The following is a 12,671-nucleotide window of genomic DNA, read 5'->3' on the forward strand; positions in this document are numbered from 1 at the left end:
CAAATTTTAAAGCAGTTTAGCATAACTGCCGCAGGCCGTTTGATTGACAGGCGTCCCGACCTCCACTGGACCTCTGCTCTGTGTTTGCTGGTGTCGGTGCCTTTTAAGACATCTTCTGAGAATAATATTGGACAAATTACACATCTTATTGTACGAACAGATCAGTCTTTCCTTAATTTTTCGTGAATATATAATTGGTATAATATTTGTGTGCTAATGTGCAGGGTTGCATGTATCTACACCATTAAACACGTGGATGCAAACTGATGATCAGACTTTTTAGCATTAGCTGCTGAGCTCTGATAGTTTAGATTCCATAAAGAGGATTGTGGTGATCCTAAAGCTAGTGGGTGTAAGTTTGCTTTAAAAATAAAATATTGAACGAGGTTAAAACAACAACTCTGCGGTTCACACTGAGATATTCTGCAACGCTTCATCAGCTGAAACACACTCACTCTGAAGAGTGCAATAAACTGTCCTCGAAACGTACAAATGACCCTTTCTTCTCGTCTCTTTGACTTTAAAATCACATCTTTTTACACAACAATTAAAAAAAAAAAGAAAAGAGAAGTCGTCTTTTTTTCTTATCGCGCAGCTGAGTCGCTGTTTTAAGGAAAAACACTGAGTCCCTGTGAGCGTTAATTACACAACTAAAGCATTAAACTACCAAATCCCCCGCACAGTGACATTTGGACGTATCAAGTACAGGCTGGGATTGAACGCATCTGCTTTAAGTGTGACAGACCATCGCTTCAGACGCAACATGTGTGGCGTGTGGAGGCGTCAAACACGGCCCTGGAAGCCTCCATTAAACATGCAGGAACCTGGTAAATTAAGTGTTGTGCTTTGCCAGAGCGGCGAGTCGTGCAGCCTTCATCGCAGGGAAGCGTCTCAGCAGCCGTGGCTGTCTGACATCGTCTGAGTGACCATCTGTGCCGAATTTAAACCACCTTATCAATAAAAAATAAGTAATAAATAAATAAATAATACCTGAACTATAATGTTTATAGACTGAGATTGATGCCTTTTAATAAAGAATTCGATTATCTTAAATTGTTTATTGAAAGGTTTTACATATATGAGTCTTGTGTGACGCCTCATTTCTTTACATTTTACCAGGATAATGAAAAATAAGTGCTGCGATTTATTGAAACATCTGATCCATGCAAAGGAAACCAAGATGTGCTGCTTCAATCATGCTCTGGGGAGGCCGATCCATGACCCATAGTGGTTTTACTGCACTGGTATCGTATGTGGGATCATTGTTCTGCTGAAAAATGTGCAGACGGTACTGAACGGTGGACCAAAGTATGACGGCACTTTTCTGTCCATCGGTCTCATCAGCTGTGACGAGATCATCCAGGACTGGAGCGAAAATGACGGTGTCCAATGAAAAACAATGAAACAAGTATAAGGAGGTCCGGTCGCTTGAAAGAAAAATATAAAGAAATCAGAGTGACTCGAGACTTTTGCACAGTGCAGTAGATACTAACCCTTCTGAGGAGAGAGAGCTTCTGCAGGGTTGCTGCTGGCACTCGCTCGCTCCTGTTCTGATGGTGCCCTCTTCAGGCGAGGAGCAGGAAGTGGTGCTTTGGGAGACAAGCTGCCCGTTGGAGCACTGCCACATTCATCTGACACACAGAGGAATCAACCAGTCAGACACTTGGTTTGGTTTTAAATGGGAACTGCATATATTTTTCAGCTTCAAAGTGGTGGCTTCACCCTCTCCCTGCTTACCAGAGACGTAGGTGCTGCTTGGTCGGCGGCTAGCTGGGCTGAGGGGCCCAGAGGTGCAGGCTACCAGGGGTGCTTTGGTAGCCTGGGGTGGTTTTGGGGTGACACCAGATGGCTTAGCCCTGGGTGATGGCTCTGGTTTAGATTCATCAGTGTCTGCTGGCACGGCGGGATGGACTTCTGACTTGGCTGCAGGAAGACGATTGACAGCACCGTCAGCACAGAGCCAGCACGCTTGAAACATCACATTTTTCATGGCATTTCAAATTTCAAGTGGAGCCCCGCCTTTCATATTCAGCCTCATCTGAAGGTAAGATGATATTAAAGACACAAACCTTTGTCACCGTCCACCTTGTCCTGTGCGTGAGCTGACTCTGTCTGAAACCAGAGAAAGACATCTTCATATTCAGTCACTGAGTGCGCTCCTACTGGCCTTTTCATTAGGAACATCTGCAGCTCGGCTTACGTCGCTGCATCATTCTGACGAGTTCTGACGATAAAGCTACTTTACTACTGTAGCTGCACTCAGCAGTAATGTGGTGCTGGTCTGTTCCTATTATTTTGTCCACCCCATGAACATTCATGTCTTATATTTTGGCTAATGATGCATCCAAACTTTAAACTCCACCTACTTTCTTCCCAGCCATTCTCTCCTGCCTGGCCTTCATCTCAGCCATCAGGTCCATTCTCATCATAGGAACTCCGATGTGACGGGGTTTGTGGGGGTTTCCCTTCTTCTCCACTTTCTCCACATGCTCCGTCTTCTCCAGGTTCTCCTTACTCTCCACGTTCTTCTTTTCTTTCTCCTCCTCTGCAGGTTCAGTGGCAGCTGGAGACGCCTCAATCTCAGAATCTGTGTGGTTCGAAGAGTGAGACCTGTGGGGTTCCTGCTCGGGCTCCGGCACAATGGGACAGATTTTCACAGGTGATGTGGGAGATGCCGGTGTCGTCTCCCAAGTCACTGGACACGGGGAAAGGGGTGCAGCTGTGGCAGAAGAGGCAGGTTGAGGTGGGGTGATGGCGGCAGATCCATGGCTCTTCTCTGAACGGGACGTTCGTTTGATGAGATTAAAGAAACCACTCTTCCTGGATTCACGTTTTTTATCCGCTCCTTCCTGAGTGCTGGTGGACGGACCTTTCCCAGAGGGAATTCTGGAGATGATCAAAATGAGAAAAGCTAAATTTATTCAGTCTCAAAAGTGAATTTGATGCCAAACATGTTCAAATTATAGGAAAACCTTAACCAACATGACCAACTGAATTTGGGAAATGATCACTTTAATGTCACTAAAAAAAGGGAAAACAATGTTTACGTCTCTTTGACTTCTCGACATGGAGCTGAACAGCTGTAGGACTGGAAAATATCCAATCCTACAGCTGTTTAGCACCAGATGAGGACGAGGTGGAGGAAATCCAACCAATACATGCATCTGCCACTATCCAAAACTCAAGAGGACAAATCCCAGCTGGTCACATGCAGGTCTCTAACATCTGCAAAACGTCCTCCAGCCTGTATTTAGCCTACAGTCAAAGGTAAATGCATGGTAGGCTTTACACCATCTGGCTAATAATAATAATGGATTGCATTTATATAGCGCTTTTTGAGGCACTCAAACTTTACAATTCCACTGTTCATTCACTCTCAAATCCACTGGTGGAGGCAGCTACAGTTGTAGCCACAGCTGCCCCAGACTGACAGAAGCGAGGCTGCTAAATCGCGCCATCGGCCCCTCTGGCCATCACCAGTAGGCGGTAGGTGAAGTGTCTTGCTCAAGGACACAACGACCAAGGCAGACAGAGCTGGGGATCGAACCAGCAACCTTCCGGTTACAAGATGAGCTTCCCAACCCCCTGAGCCTTGGTCGCCAAGCTAAATACAAAGATGTGCATATTTGTACTTTAGCAAACTGCTGTTTTCAGGTAACGTAATGAACTGTTACTATTGTAATAAGTTACTTTTTAAAGTAATATTACTTAAAGAGTGAAAATATGTAAAACAGTTTTGGCACGATGCTCACTTGAAGCCGAGTTTAATGACTTTCTTGGAGAAGAAGTCATCCAAGCCCTCGTCCAGCTTTCCCATCATGCTGTTCGGCTCTGCTTCCTGTGGCGCCGAGCCGCCCGTGGCCTCCCGCTGAAAGAGACAAACAGAGATCAATTATTTGATGATGAGTTTACACTAAAAGGACTCACAAAACAAATCCCAAACATCCATCCCAGGGTAGATTTGGGGATGTTAGAGACCTACGTGTGGCCGAGCGGGTTTCGTCCTCTTGGGTTTTGGCCGGAATTTGGTGTGATGTTCCAGAGTTTTGTGCTCCATGGGCGGCAGCTCGGCCAGCGGGGCAGATTTTGCGTCCTGTGGAGTCGGGGGAGGGGGGAGGTCTTCGTAGTACGCTGACGTTCTGTCCAGCTGTGAAGGAGAAGGAAGAGGAGGGTCCTCGACGTGGATAGGTACCTCTTCCAGAGCTTTGTCGAGGTCAAACTCCAACTCTGACAGGCAAAGACAGAAGGAAGCAAAGCCTCATGGGAATTTCAAAAAGACAAGTCAAGATCGAACAAGTCAAATACCACCGCAGCAGGTCCTCACGCCAAGATGTTGTGTTATATTTTGTCCCATGATACTGGATACACAAGCCATGAAACAACTAGAAGACAGATTGTAAACTTATGAAAATACAGTTCAAATCTGTGTCCTTCTTCACTTCTGCCAGGCTGATTCTGGTCCCCGAGCCTGATGTTTGACACCCCTGGTCTAAAGCCTTATAAGGAGCTGTATTATATTTTATTTTGAAGAGTTTCTACATGCTTAGACGTCAGTCTCATCAGTGACTAACAGTAATGAGTAGATTTGTTTATCTAGTTCACTTTTCCCCGTCTGGATGAAATGCTTGCCGACTGTCTCCATACTGTTTATTTTCCACCTCCTCCAGGTTCAAAGGGTCACCGGCGCCTGACTCAACATGTTACTTACCAAACGCCACAGACACGGGCCTCAGCATCCTGACCAGAATGCTCTTCCTCTTGGACTTGGGTATCATCTAAACAGCAAAGTATGTTTGTTAATCATTATTTTTTTATTATTGTCACACAAATACGTGAAACTCTCACGAGTACAGCCATAAAAACAAACACAGCAGATTTGGGCTTAGCTGTTAACCCATCAAGGTGATCTCCTAGCACAGCGCTAACACCGCTCCCAGGTCTCTGCTGTACTCACACACATCGGTGGAAGTCTCACTCTTCGAGGTGAATTTTCCTCCTCCATGTTGTAGATGTAAGAAGTTTAGACCCAGAGCAGAAAATGATCTCCTGCCTCTGTCTTCTTGTTTGAAATTCAATTCAGTTTTATTTATAAAGCTCCAAATCACAACAACAGTCGCTTCAAGGTGCTTTATATTGTAAGGTAGACCCTAAAATAATGGATACAGAGAAAAGACCCCCTGTGAACAGGCATTTTGGCGACAGTGGGAAGGAAAAACTCCCTTTTAACAGGAAGAAACCTCCAGCAGAACCAGGCTCAGGGAGGGGCGGGCCCAAGGAGATCACTTTGAACGGATTAACAGACCTGTTTTCTTTAAATCCTGCTTCATGCGGCAGGCTTGTGCTCTGTTACTGATGACTTTGAAACATTCGTAGCACATCATTCATACTAGTGTTTTCCTACCATGGAGTCCATATCGTCCAGGTCATTTCCCCGATCTTGGTTCTGATCCTGGTCGTAGCTCTCTGGCTGCAGAACTGTCTCATCTAAGACTTCCATCTCCAAATGGGGCTTGTGATGCACCAGAGGTTGGTCCTTTCTGATCAGATGGTCAGCCTGAAAACAGCCAGAGAAAGATAACGAGGGATAACCAGGAAGACCTCGACGAGGAGAAAAGGAAAGAAGGTGGAGGTGAAGGTGGAGAGGACACCAACCAGAGTGTGCTGTGATCTGGACAGAGACTCCAGGATCTCATCCACGATGCGATCAGAGAGAAACGAGGCAACGGCGAGTTTCACTTCACTGTCACACACGGGCGACATAAGACACGTGTTACACATGTGCCGAGGATATTAAGATCAAAAGGTATTAAAAGATTTTACAATTTTAAAACAGTGTGTGTGCTGAGGATCAGAAGCTCTTTAGATATTTTTAAGGAACTTCGTTTGCATTTCAGACCTGATCTTATTGATGATGTCGACCCCGGACTGCTCCAGCAGCGTAGTGGTTGCGAAGCTGCGAGGAACGGTCATCCTCCCCGCACCGGCCTTCAGCAGCTCCTGGCGAAGGCTGCTCTTCTTCATCACATTAGGACACAGGGCCTCTGCAGCATCCACCATGGACCTCAGCATCGTCTGAGGTGAGCGAGTTAGAGTTTAAGGCTCGACTTGCTTTGCCGTCACACAGCCGAGATTAGAGCCACGTTTCAGGGGTAAAAATGGCCGTTCTTACCTGCAGCTGGTCGTCCATCACTGCAGCTATCTCTCCAGCCATCGACTCCAGTTTATCCTGAATAGCTCCGACACACGTACCTGTGGAGCCTGCACTCTTCAGGTGGTACAGGTTGGGAAGCAGCTGCGATAAAAAGTAAAGGATATGAGTGAGGAGCATCTGGGTCGGTCTCCATGCCGCACACAGGCTGTGCTGTTAGTGTTGGTGGATCTGAGGTGAGCTGCACGTTCTTACGGTTTTGGAGTTTCTGGCATCCCTCATGAGGTTCTCGGCCACCTTCATGTCCTCCTGAACGGCGCTGGTCTCTGTGAACCTCAGAGAGTTCAGATGATCCTGCACCCTCACACACATCATGTCCATCATCTGCATCACAGAGGTCAAAGGTCAGACAACACTGCACGCGATATTTTGAATACTTTAATTATTTAAAGTCCCTTTGATCTGTAACGTACAATTAAATAAAAGTCAGTACAGAGTAGAGATGGCACGATACCGATTCTGATATCATAAATTTGGATATCTGCCGATACCGATATGAATCCGATATGGCGTATTTTGTAATCAATAAAACTGTTAAGTCAAATTGTTGAATGTGTCATCGTGTTTCTTAAATAAAAGTCTTAGTTCAAGCAGTAGGATCAAAGCCATTCCTTTGATCCTGACCACCTCTGCAGCCGCTCTGTGCTGGGGGAGGTTTTATTGTAGATACATCCTCTCTGACAGATCTGTTTCTTAAACACACAACAGTTGTTGCAAAAGACCAAGAGAGAAATCTGTGCTGCGCCTGCCTGCTGTGTGGTGGTGGTGACGATTCCCTGCTGCAGTCTGTACGCCTGCTCCTGCAGGTATTTACGCGTCTCGTGGTTCCTCAGCAGGTACTGCTCCATCTGCACGAGAAAACACACTGTGAGATCACACAGAAATGATCTTTACAAGACCAAAAAAGAGAAAACCAAAACCTTGAGCAAGGCGTCCTCCGTCTTCTCTGGATTTGCCTTCAGCGCCTGAGCAGCATCCATGATGGGAACAGGCATGAAACGGATGGTGTAGTTCCTGATGGGGAAAAACCACATTTGATTCACTCACACAACACCAAAGCCGGGGCTGGGCTTTAAAGCTGGCAGCTGCGCCTTCCTGGACACTCACTTCTCCAAAGCGGCAGCGACATCCTGCAGCCCCTGCGGGCTCAGGTTGTTCCTGTCCCACACTAACGTCCTGCAGATACAAAACAAATATAAAAACGAATCAGCCAAAAAAGGAAAATAACTCTTTTAGTATCCTCTACGAGAAACTTTTAGAAATGAAAAGATTGCCAGGATGTTTTTGAGATTCCCACGCTCATCGCTGTAGGACATTAAAATCCTCTTCAGCTTCTTGATTTTCACCACAACACGAGTTAAAGATGAAACACCTGAGCTCACCTGAGCTTAGTGTTGATCTGCAGGGCTTTGGCCAGAATCTTAGCCCCCATGTCTCCCATGGAGTTTCCACTGATGTCCAGTTTGGTCAGAGAGGTGTTGCTGCCCAGAGCGTTGAGGACGATGGAGAGGTCGGCCTTGAGTTTGGAATCAGCCAGGGACAGCGAGGTCAGCGGCTGCAAACGGGGACAAAACGGACACATTTTGAGTGTTTAAAATCAAAACAGGATGAATTTAAAGCCTTAAACACGAATTTAGTGTTTAAAGTTTCTTACGGATTCCTCTTCTTGAATCATATGAACCAGATTGTCCAGGACCTGAGCCACATTCCTGTGGGAAACGTTACCAGGTGAGTAATTGTGCCGCAGTGAAACAAAGAGTGCAAACCCATGTTTGTGGCTTGTCTGTCACCCACTTGGTCTTGATGTTGTTAAAGTTTTTGCCCAGTGAAAGGTGTCTGATGGAGCGGTTTTTGGCCAGCCACACGAGCAGGGTGGTCAGATCCATATCCAGGCCTGCGTGAGGCAGCACGGAAACATGAATGAACCAAGATCACACTCAAAGCAAGTACAGGAGCAGCTTTAATACTAAAAGTAAAATTTCCACACCATTGTCAGAAATATCCAGACTGGTAATGTTGGGAATCTCAGCAATACAACCCTCCAGGATCTGGGAGCCTCCAGAACGCAGCTGGAGCAGAAGACAGTCGCTGTAAACACTTTTCCAATACTTCCAGTTTACTTTATCTGTGTAGAACAAATCACAACAACATGTAGCCTCCACACTCACGCAGCGTGCTGCAGTCTTACCTCACAGCAGCTGAGGTCCAGAGACACGTCGCTGAGGTTCGGGTTGCAGCCGAGTCCCAACAGCAAAGATCTGCAGAGGCACAAATGAATCAGCGAGTGTGACTTACAGACATCAGTGTCACTTTTTCCAGGTTATCCTTCCTTTTATTAACATCTGTCTCTGTGTGAACAGCAACACATCTCTGAGGTTTCCAGAAATCAGCTAAACGTTATACTGAAAACACTAACAGGAGACCTGTTACGCTCAAACATGACCAAAGCGACTGAAGCACTTACTTCAGCGTCAAACCGCTTCAGAGACGAATCTGCTTTCATGTGAAACGTGTACAGAATATGTGTCGTTTAAATCACAGTCTTACTTCAGAGCCTCCAGAGGCAGCTTGGTTCCTGACAGACTGACGGACGTCAGAGCCTGAGCAGAGCTGAAGAACTGCTTAAAGGACGGAGGGATATCTTTACACTTCCTGTGAGGACACGTGCATCAACACATCGATAAATGTCAAGTGACAAAACAACTGTTGGATAAGATTTGCTGAAGGAGAAATCAAAAGAGAAATGAATGCATCATTTGTGATCAGATTGGATATCTGCAGAGACATCACACTAAGGTGCATCATTATTAACATCTGACCTGTGAGAAAAGACTGTTTTTGACATGTTGAGGACAGAAAGGTGCTTCAAAGATCCTCTGAGCAGGGACGAACACACCTAAGCACAATAACGAACGATGAAGAAAAACATAATAAACACGATGGAACCACAGAGCCCGACTTTTTAGTTTTAAAGTTGTTCCGACCTGCTCCAGACAGCAGTCGCTATTGGACAGATCGAGGGTTTCCAGGACGTTTGAGTGACTCAGGAAGCTGTGAAGGTTCTGTGAAGAAAAAAGACACAAACCGTGACTGTAGCTCGAGTGTTGCCCAGCCTGGCGTTTGATACGAGATGCGGTGGTGAGGACGACTGCATACCGGGAGGTCGTCCCCTCGGAGGGAGTTTCCCGACAGATCGAGGTGTGTGAGGGTGGAGGCCACAATCGGGTTGGCGCAGAGAGCCTGACAGAGGCTGTTTACGCCTGAAAATGATGACAACACTTAAAAAAAAAAAAGGTAAGAATTCACAAAATAGGACGTCTTCTCAGTGTCCCTGTGTTTGTTCACCTTTAGGAGACATGGAAGTCCTGGAGAGGTTCATGTGCTTTAGACCCATGGGCAGTTTAGCAAACTGAGCGCTCAGAGCTGCAACACCTGCAGGAAACAAACATCAGTAATTGAAGTCGTTAGACCAGGGATGTCCAACTCCAGGCCTCGAGGGCCGGTGTCCTGCAGGTTTTAGATCCAACCCTGGGTCAACACACCTGAATCAAATGATCAGTTCATTACCAGGCTTCTGGAGAACTTCAAGACATGTTGAAGAGGTAATTTAGTCATTTAAATCAGCTGTGTTGGATCAAGGACACATCTAAAACCTGCAGGATACCGGCCCTCGAGGCCTGGAGTTCGACACCTGTGCGTTAGACTTTAAAGTGCTAAAAAATGGCCACCAGAGGGCGCCTGACTGCAGCTGGAAGCCCCGTAGGGAGACGGATAACAGAACTCTGAACAAATGTTTAACAGATGAAAAAAAATTTAACATAATGAGAAGTGAAATTAATGCCAGTTCTCATCCGGGACAATAACAAATGAAGTAATGCTCTACGAGAACATCGCCTCTTTTGTATTCCTGGGATGTTTAAGGGCGTGCTGATACGTCATGGCCTGTAGTGTGTGTGTGTCTGTGTGTGTACACATTTTTTAACCTTTGTCCTCCAGCGAGTTGTTGCTCAGATTGAGTGTTTGAAGTGTGGAGGCGGGGTTGTGTGCCAAAGCGCCGGCCAGTTTCTGAGCAAAATCACTGCAGGAGAAGAAGAGCGAGCAGGCTTAGCAAGATTTTGTTAACAAAGTCTCAACACGAGCAACAACAATGCAGATCGGTCAGTCGGGGTCTCTTTTTATTCTTTACTGACAAATGTGGAGAATATGGAAGTACGGAAAACGAGCACAAATCACATGTGCCTGGCTCTCTTATTTGACCTCTGACCTTTTGAGCCCAGCATTGTCCAGCACCAGCTCCTCCAGCCGGCTCGATCGAGCCACCACTCTCAAAATCTGGTCGCACACATCTGTCGGCTGAAACAGACAAAACGGACTCGGGTCTTAAACTGAATCCCAGTCACATAAAAATAAATAAAGAAGTTTTATTATATAGCGAAGGATTTTTAACATTATGATAAAAACACAGGAGGCCATGTGTGGATGTTTTATGTCACAGGTAAAGCGGGATTTGTGCAGGATGTTACCAGTTTGTAGTCTTTGGTGGAAAGCTTAGTGAACCACTGGTTGTACTCCAGAACTGTAATGATTGGAATCAAATCCCTGAAAGGACAAAAATGTGCCTTCATTACCTTCACTTATTCCACACAGTGACACAGAAAAAAGGACATCAAACACTGCTGCTGACGTTGACCTGAAAGTTTACACCTCATTCACCCAGCACAATGAAAAATGTGATGCCAAGAGTCCTTTTGAAGCGTCAACAACAAAACAGCTGAATCTGTAATTAAATGCGTTGATACTGCACATAAAAAATGAAGATCAAACTGGTCCCCCCATATTCAAAGTCACTCTCGATACATAATGAGGTGTTGAGTGGTTTCAGTACTTGTTGTCCAGATGAACAAAGTCCTGCAGGTTGAGCTCTTTGGTGTCCTGAGTGAGATAGATGGTGTCCACATCCTGGTGACAACAAGAAAAGACGTGAGGCTGAGAGGAAAGAAAGCACAAACTTAAAAAAAGAGCAGAAACACGCAGCTCCAGCAGATGTGACAAGAATCTGAGTTATTGCTTCAACATGGCTGTGACGTCACAGTAAAAACATCTGGAGAGAAGCAGGCGAAGAAAAAAAGATGGAAAAGGTATCAGGGAAAAACAGAAAGCGGCAGATAAGAAAAGAAGCTGATGACTACAGACGAAAGAGAGGAAACAAAGTTCATCAGATTAAAAAGAGTAATGATTCCAGCGAGCAGCACCGACCCACTGGACTTCCTCTCTGTACGGCTGGCGGAGGTAATCACACACACACCAGTACTGATGGGAGAAGCCGCCTGCAAAGAGTCACATGACAGCAGCGAATAAGCACAGACACTTTAAACATGTGACTTGGTGTGTCTGGGAAGTGAGTGATGATGATGTACCGCACGGTCCCAGGTCAGCTGACGCCTGCTCGTCCCAGATGGCCTGCAGGGCCGCCAGCCTGTCCGCGGGCTTCAAGTTTAACTTCCTCATCATCTTCCTTCCTTACAGAGAGAGGAAGGGACAAAAGAGGAGAAAGCAGGACAACAAAACAGGATCATTTCATATTCATTTCCACACTTTTTAAAAATCATTTCAAAAGCTTCACAAAACTCCCAAAGCAACAACTGAAACTAAAGACAGGAAACAAGAAACCAAAAGACAAGCTCGACTTTATTAGCTAATAAAAAGAAACGAGGACTAAACTCACATTTTCATAACTAATGACGAGATTTTAGTTTGTTTAGCAGTCAACTAGACTGAAAACATACATTTGGTTTCATCTGGGTGCCAAAGGCCACAAATGTGTGATTTCTATGAACTGCTGAATTACTGTGAACATGAAGTGGTCACCATGGATGCGACCATCATCACAGAGACTTTCTGTAACATCCTGAAAATGAAACCACGTTGAAGGATTGCTGTAGAGGATTTGCACACACTGCAAAGATCCACTGTGGGATCTAAAACTAACAGCTGTGCTAAAAATGCTTCCGGAGGTGCATAAGAAGATGACCTTAAACTTAAGATCTGCACAATTTGGATCTGCTCAGGCTCTTGATTCTCACGCACGTTCAGATTAAACATGGTCAAAGAGACGAATAATGAGGCCGACACGTGTATCGGTCATGACAGTGATCTGAAAGCGTCAGACTGCGTCAAACGTGCACCGTGCAGCCGATTACAGGAACGACACTCTAGCAGAGTCCAGAAAAGTCTCCTGAAGATTTGTTTCATACTTATATTTTAATTCCTCTGCATCCACAAATGCGTCCCTCCAGCAAACACAATGACCTCCAACAGATGTCAAACCCTTAAAGGTGCCGTGCTGTTAAAGATGCTTCTCCTGTTAAATGAGCTTTTTCCTATTTTAAGTATCACATGGAAACTAATTGTTCATCATCATTCTAAACTTTACTGAATAAACTGAACACTGAAAACTTTATTT

At 45.5% G+C, this 12,671-nt stretch overlaps 1 protein-coding gene across 2 annotated transcripts in view; it reads right to left on the minus strand.

Moving 5' to 3' along the window:
• LOC120746581 (F-actin-uncapping protein LRRC16A-like) overlaps positions 1-12,671 on the minus strand; it is a 31,021-nt gene that overhangs the window by 3,248 nt on the left and 15,102 nt on the right. For both annotated transcript variants that reach the window (XM_040052007.1, XM_040052006.1), the window contains exons 6-36: positions 11,626-11,723; positions 11,465-11,535; positions 11,094-11,167; positions 10,732-10,807; positions 10,473-10,561; positions 10,192-10,286; positions 9,554-9,640; positions 9,365-9,468; positions 9,193-9,270; positions 9,028-9,104; positions 8,756-8,860; positions 8,397-8,466; positions 8,196-8,277; positions 8,003-8,102; positions 7,863-7,917; positions 7,591-7,763; positions 7,316-7,384; positions 7,129-7,222; positions 6,958-7,056; positions 6,404-6,532; positions 6,170-6,292; positions 5,897-6,072; positions 5,653-5,740; positions 5,402-5,554; positions 4,709-4,775; positions 3,983-4,227; positions 3,753-3,868; positions 2,367-2,886; positions 2,070-2,112; positions 1,738-1,923; positions 1,494-1,631 (exon numbers count right to left, since the gene is read on the minus strand). In XM_040052007.1, the coding sequence (XP_039907941.1) occupies positions 1,494-1,631; positions 1,738-1,923; positions 2,070-2,112; positions 2,367-2,886; positions 3,753-3,868; positions 3,983-4,227; positions 4,709-4,775; positions 5,402-5,554; positions 5,653-5,740; positions 5,897-6,072; positions 6,170-6,292; positions 6,404-6,532; positions 6,958-7,056; positions 7,129-7,222; positions 7,316-7,384; positions 7,591-7,763; positions 7,863-7,917; positions 8,003-8,102; positions 8,196-8,277; positions 8,397-8,466; positions 8,756-8,860; positions 9,028-9,104; positions 9,193-9,270; positions 9,365-9,468; positions 9,554-9,640; positions 10,192-10,286; positions 10,473-10,561; positions 10,732-10,807; positions 11,094-11,167; positions 11,465-11,535; positions 11,626-11,723 (3,680 nt within the window). The remainder of the gene's footprint in view (positions 1-1,493; positions 1,632-1,737; positions 1,924-2,069; positions 2,113-2,366; positions 2,887-3,752; positions 3,869-3,982; positions 4,228-4,708; positions 4,776-5,401; positions 5,555-5,652; positions 5,741-5,896; positions 6,073-6,169; positions 6,293-6,403; positions 6,533-6,957; positions 7,057-7,128; positions 7,223-7,315; positions 7,385-7,590; positions 7,764-7,862; positions 7,918-8,002; positions 8,103-8,195; positions 8,278-8,396; positions 8,467-8,755; positions 8,861-9,027; positions 9,105-9,192; positions 9,271-9,364; positions 9,469-9,553; positions 9,641-10,191; positions 10,287-10,472; positions 10,562-10,731; positions 10,808-11,093; positions 11,168-11,464; positions 11,536-11,625; positions 11,724-12,671) is intronic.

Source organism: Simochromis diagramma, unplaced genomic scaffold, assembly GCF_900408965.1.
Source record: "Simochromis diagramma unplaced genomic scaffold, fSimDia1.1 OVJJ01000171.1, whole genome shotgun sequence".
Classification (NCBI taxonomy): Eukaryota; Metazoa; Chordata; class Actinopteri; order Cichliformes; family Cichlidae; genus Simochromis; species Simochromis diagramma.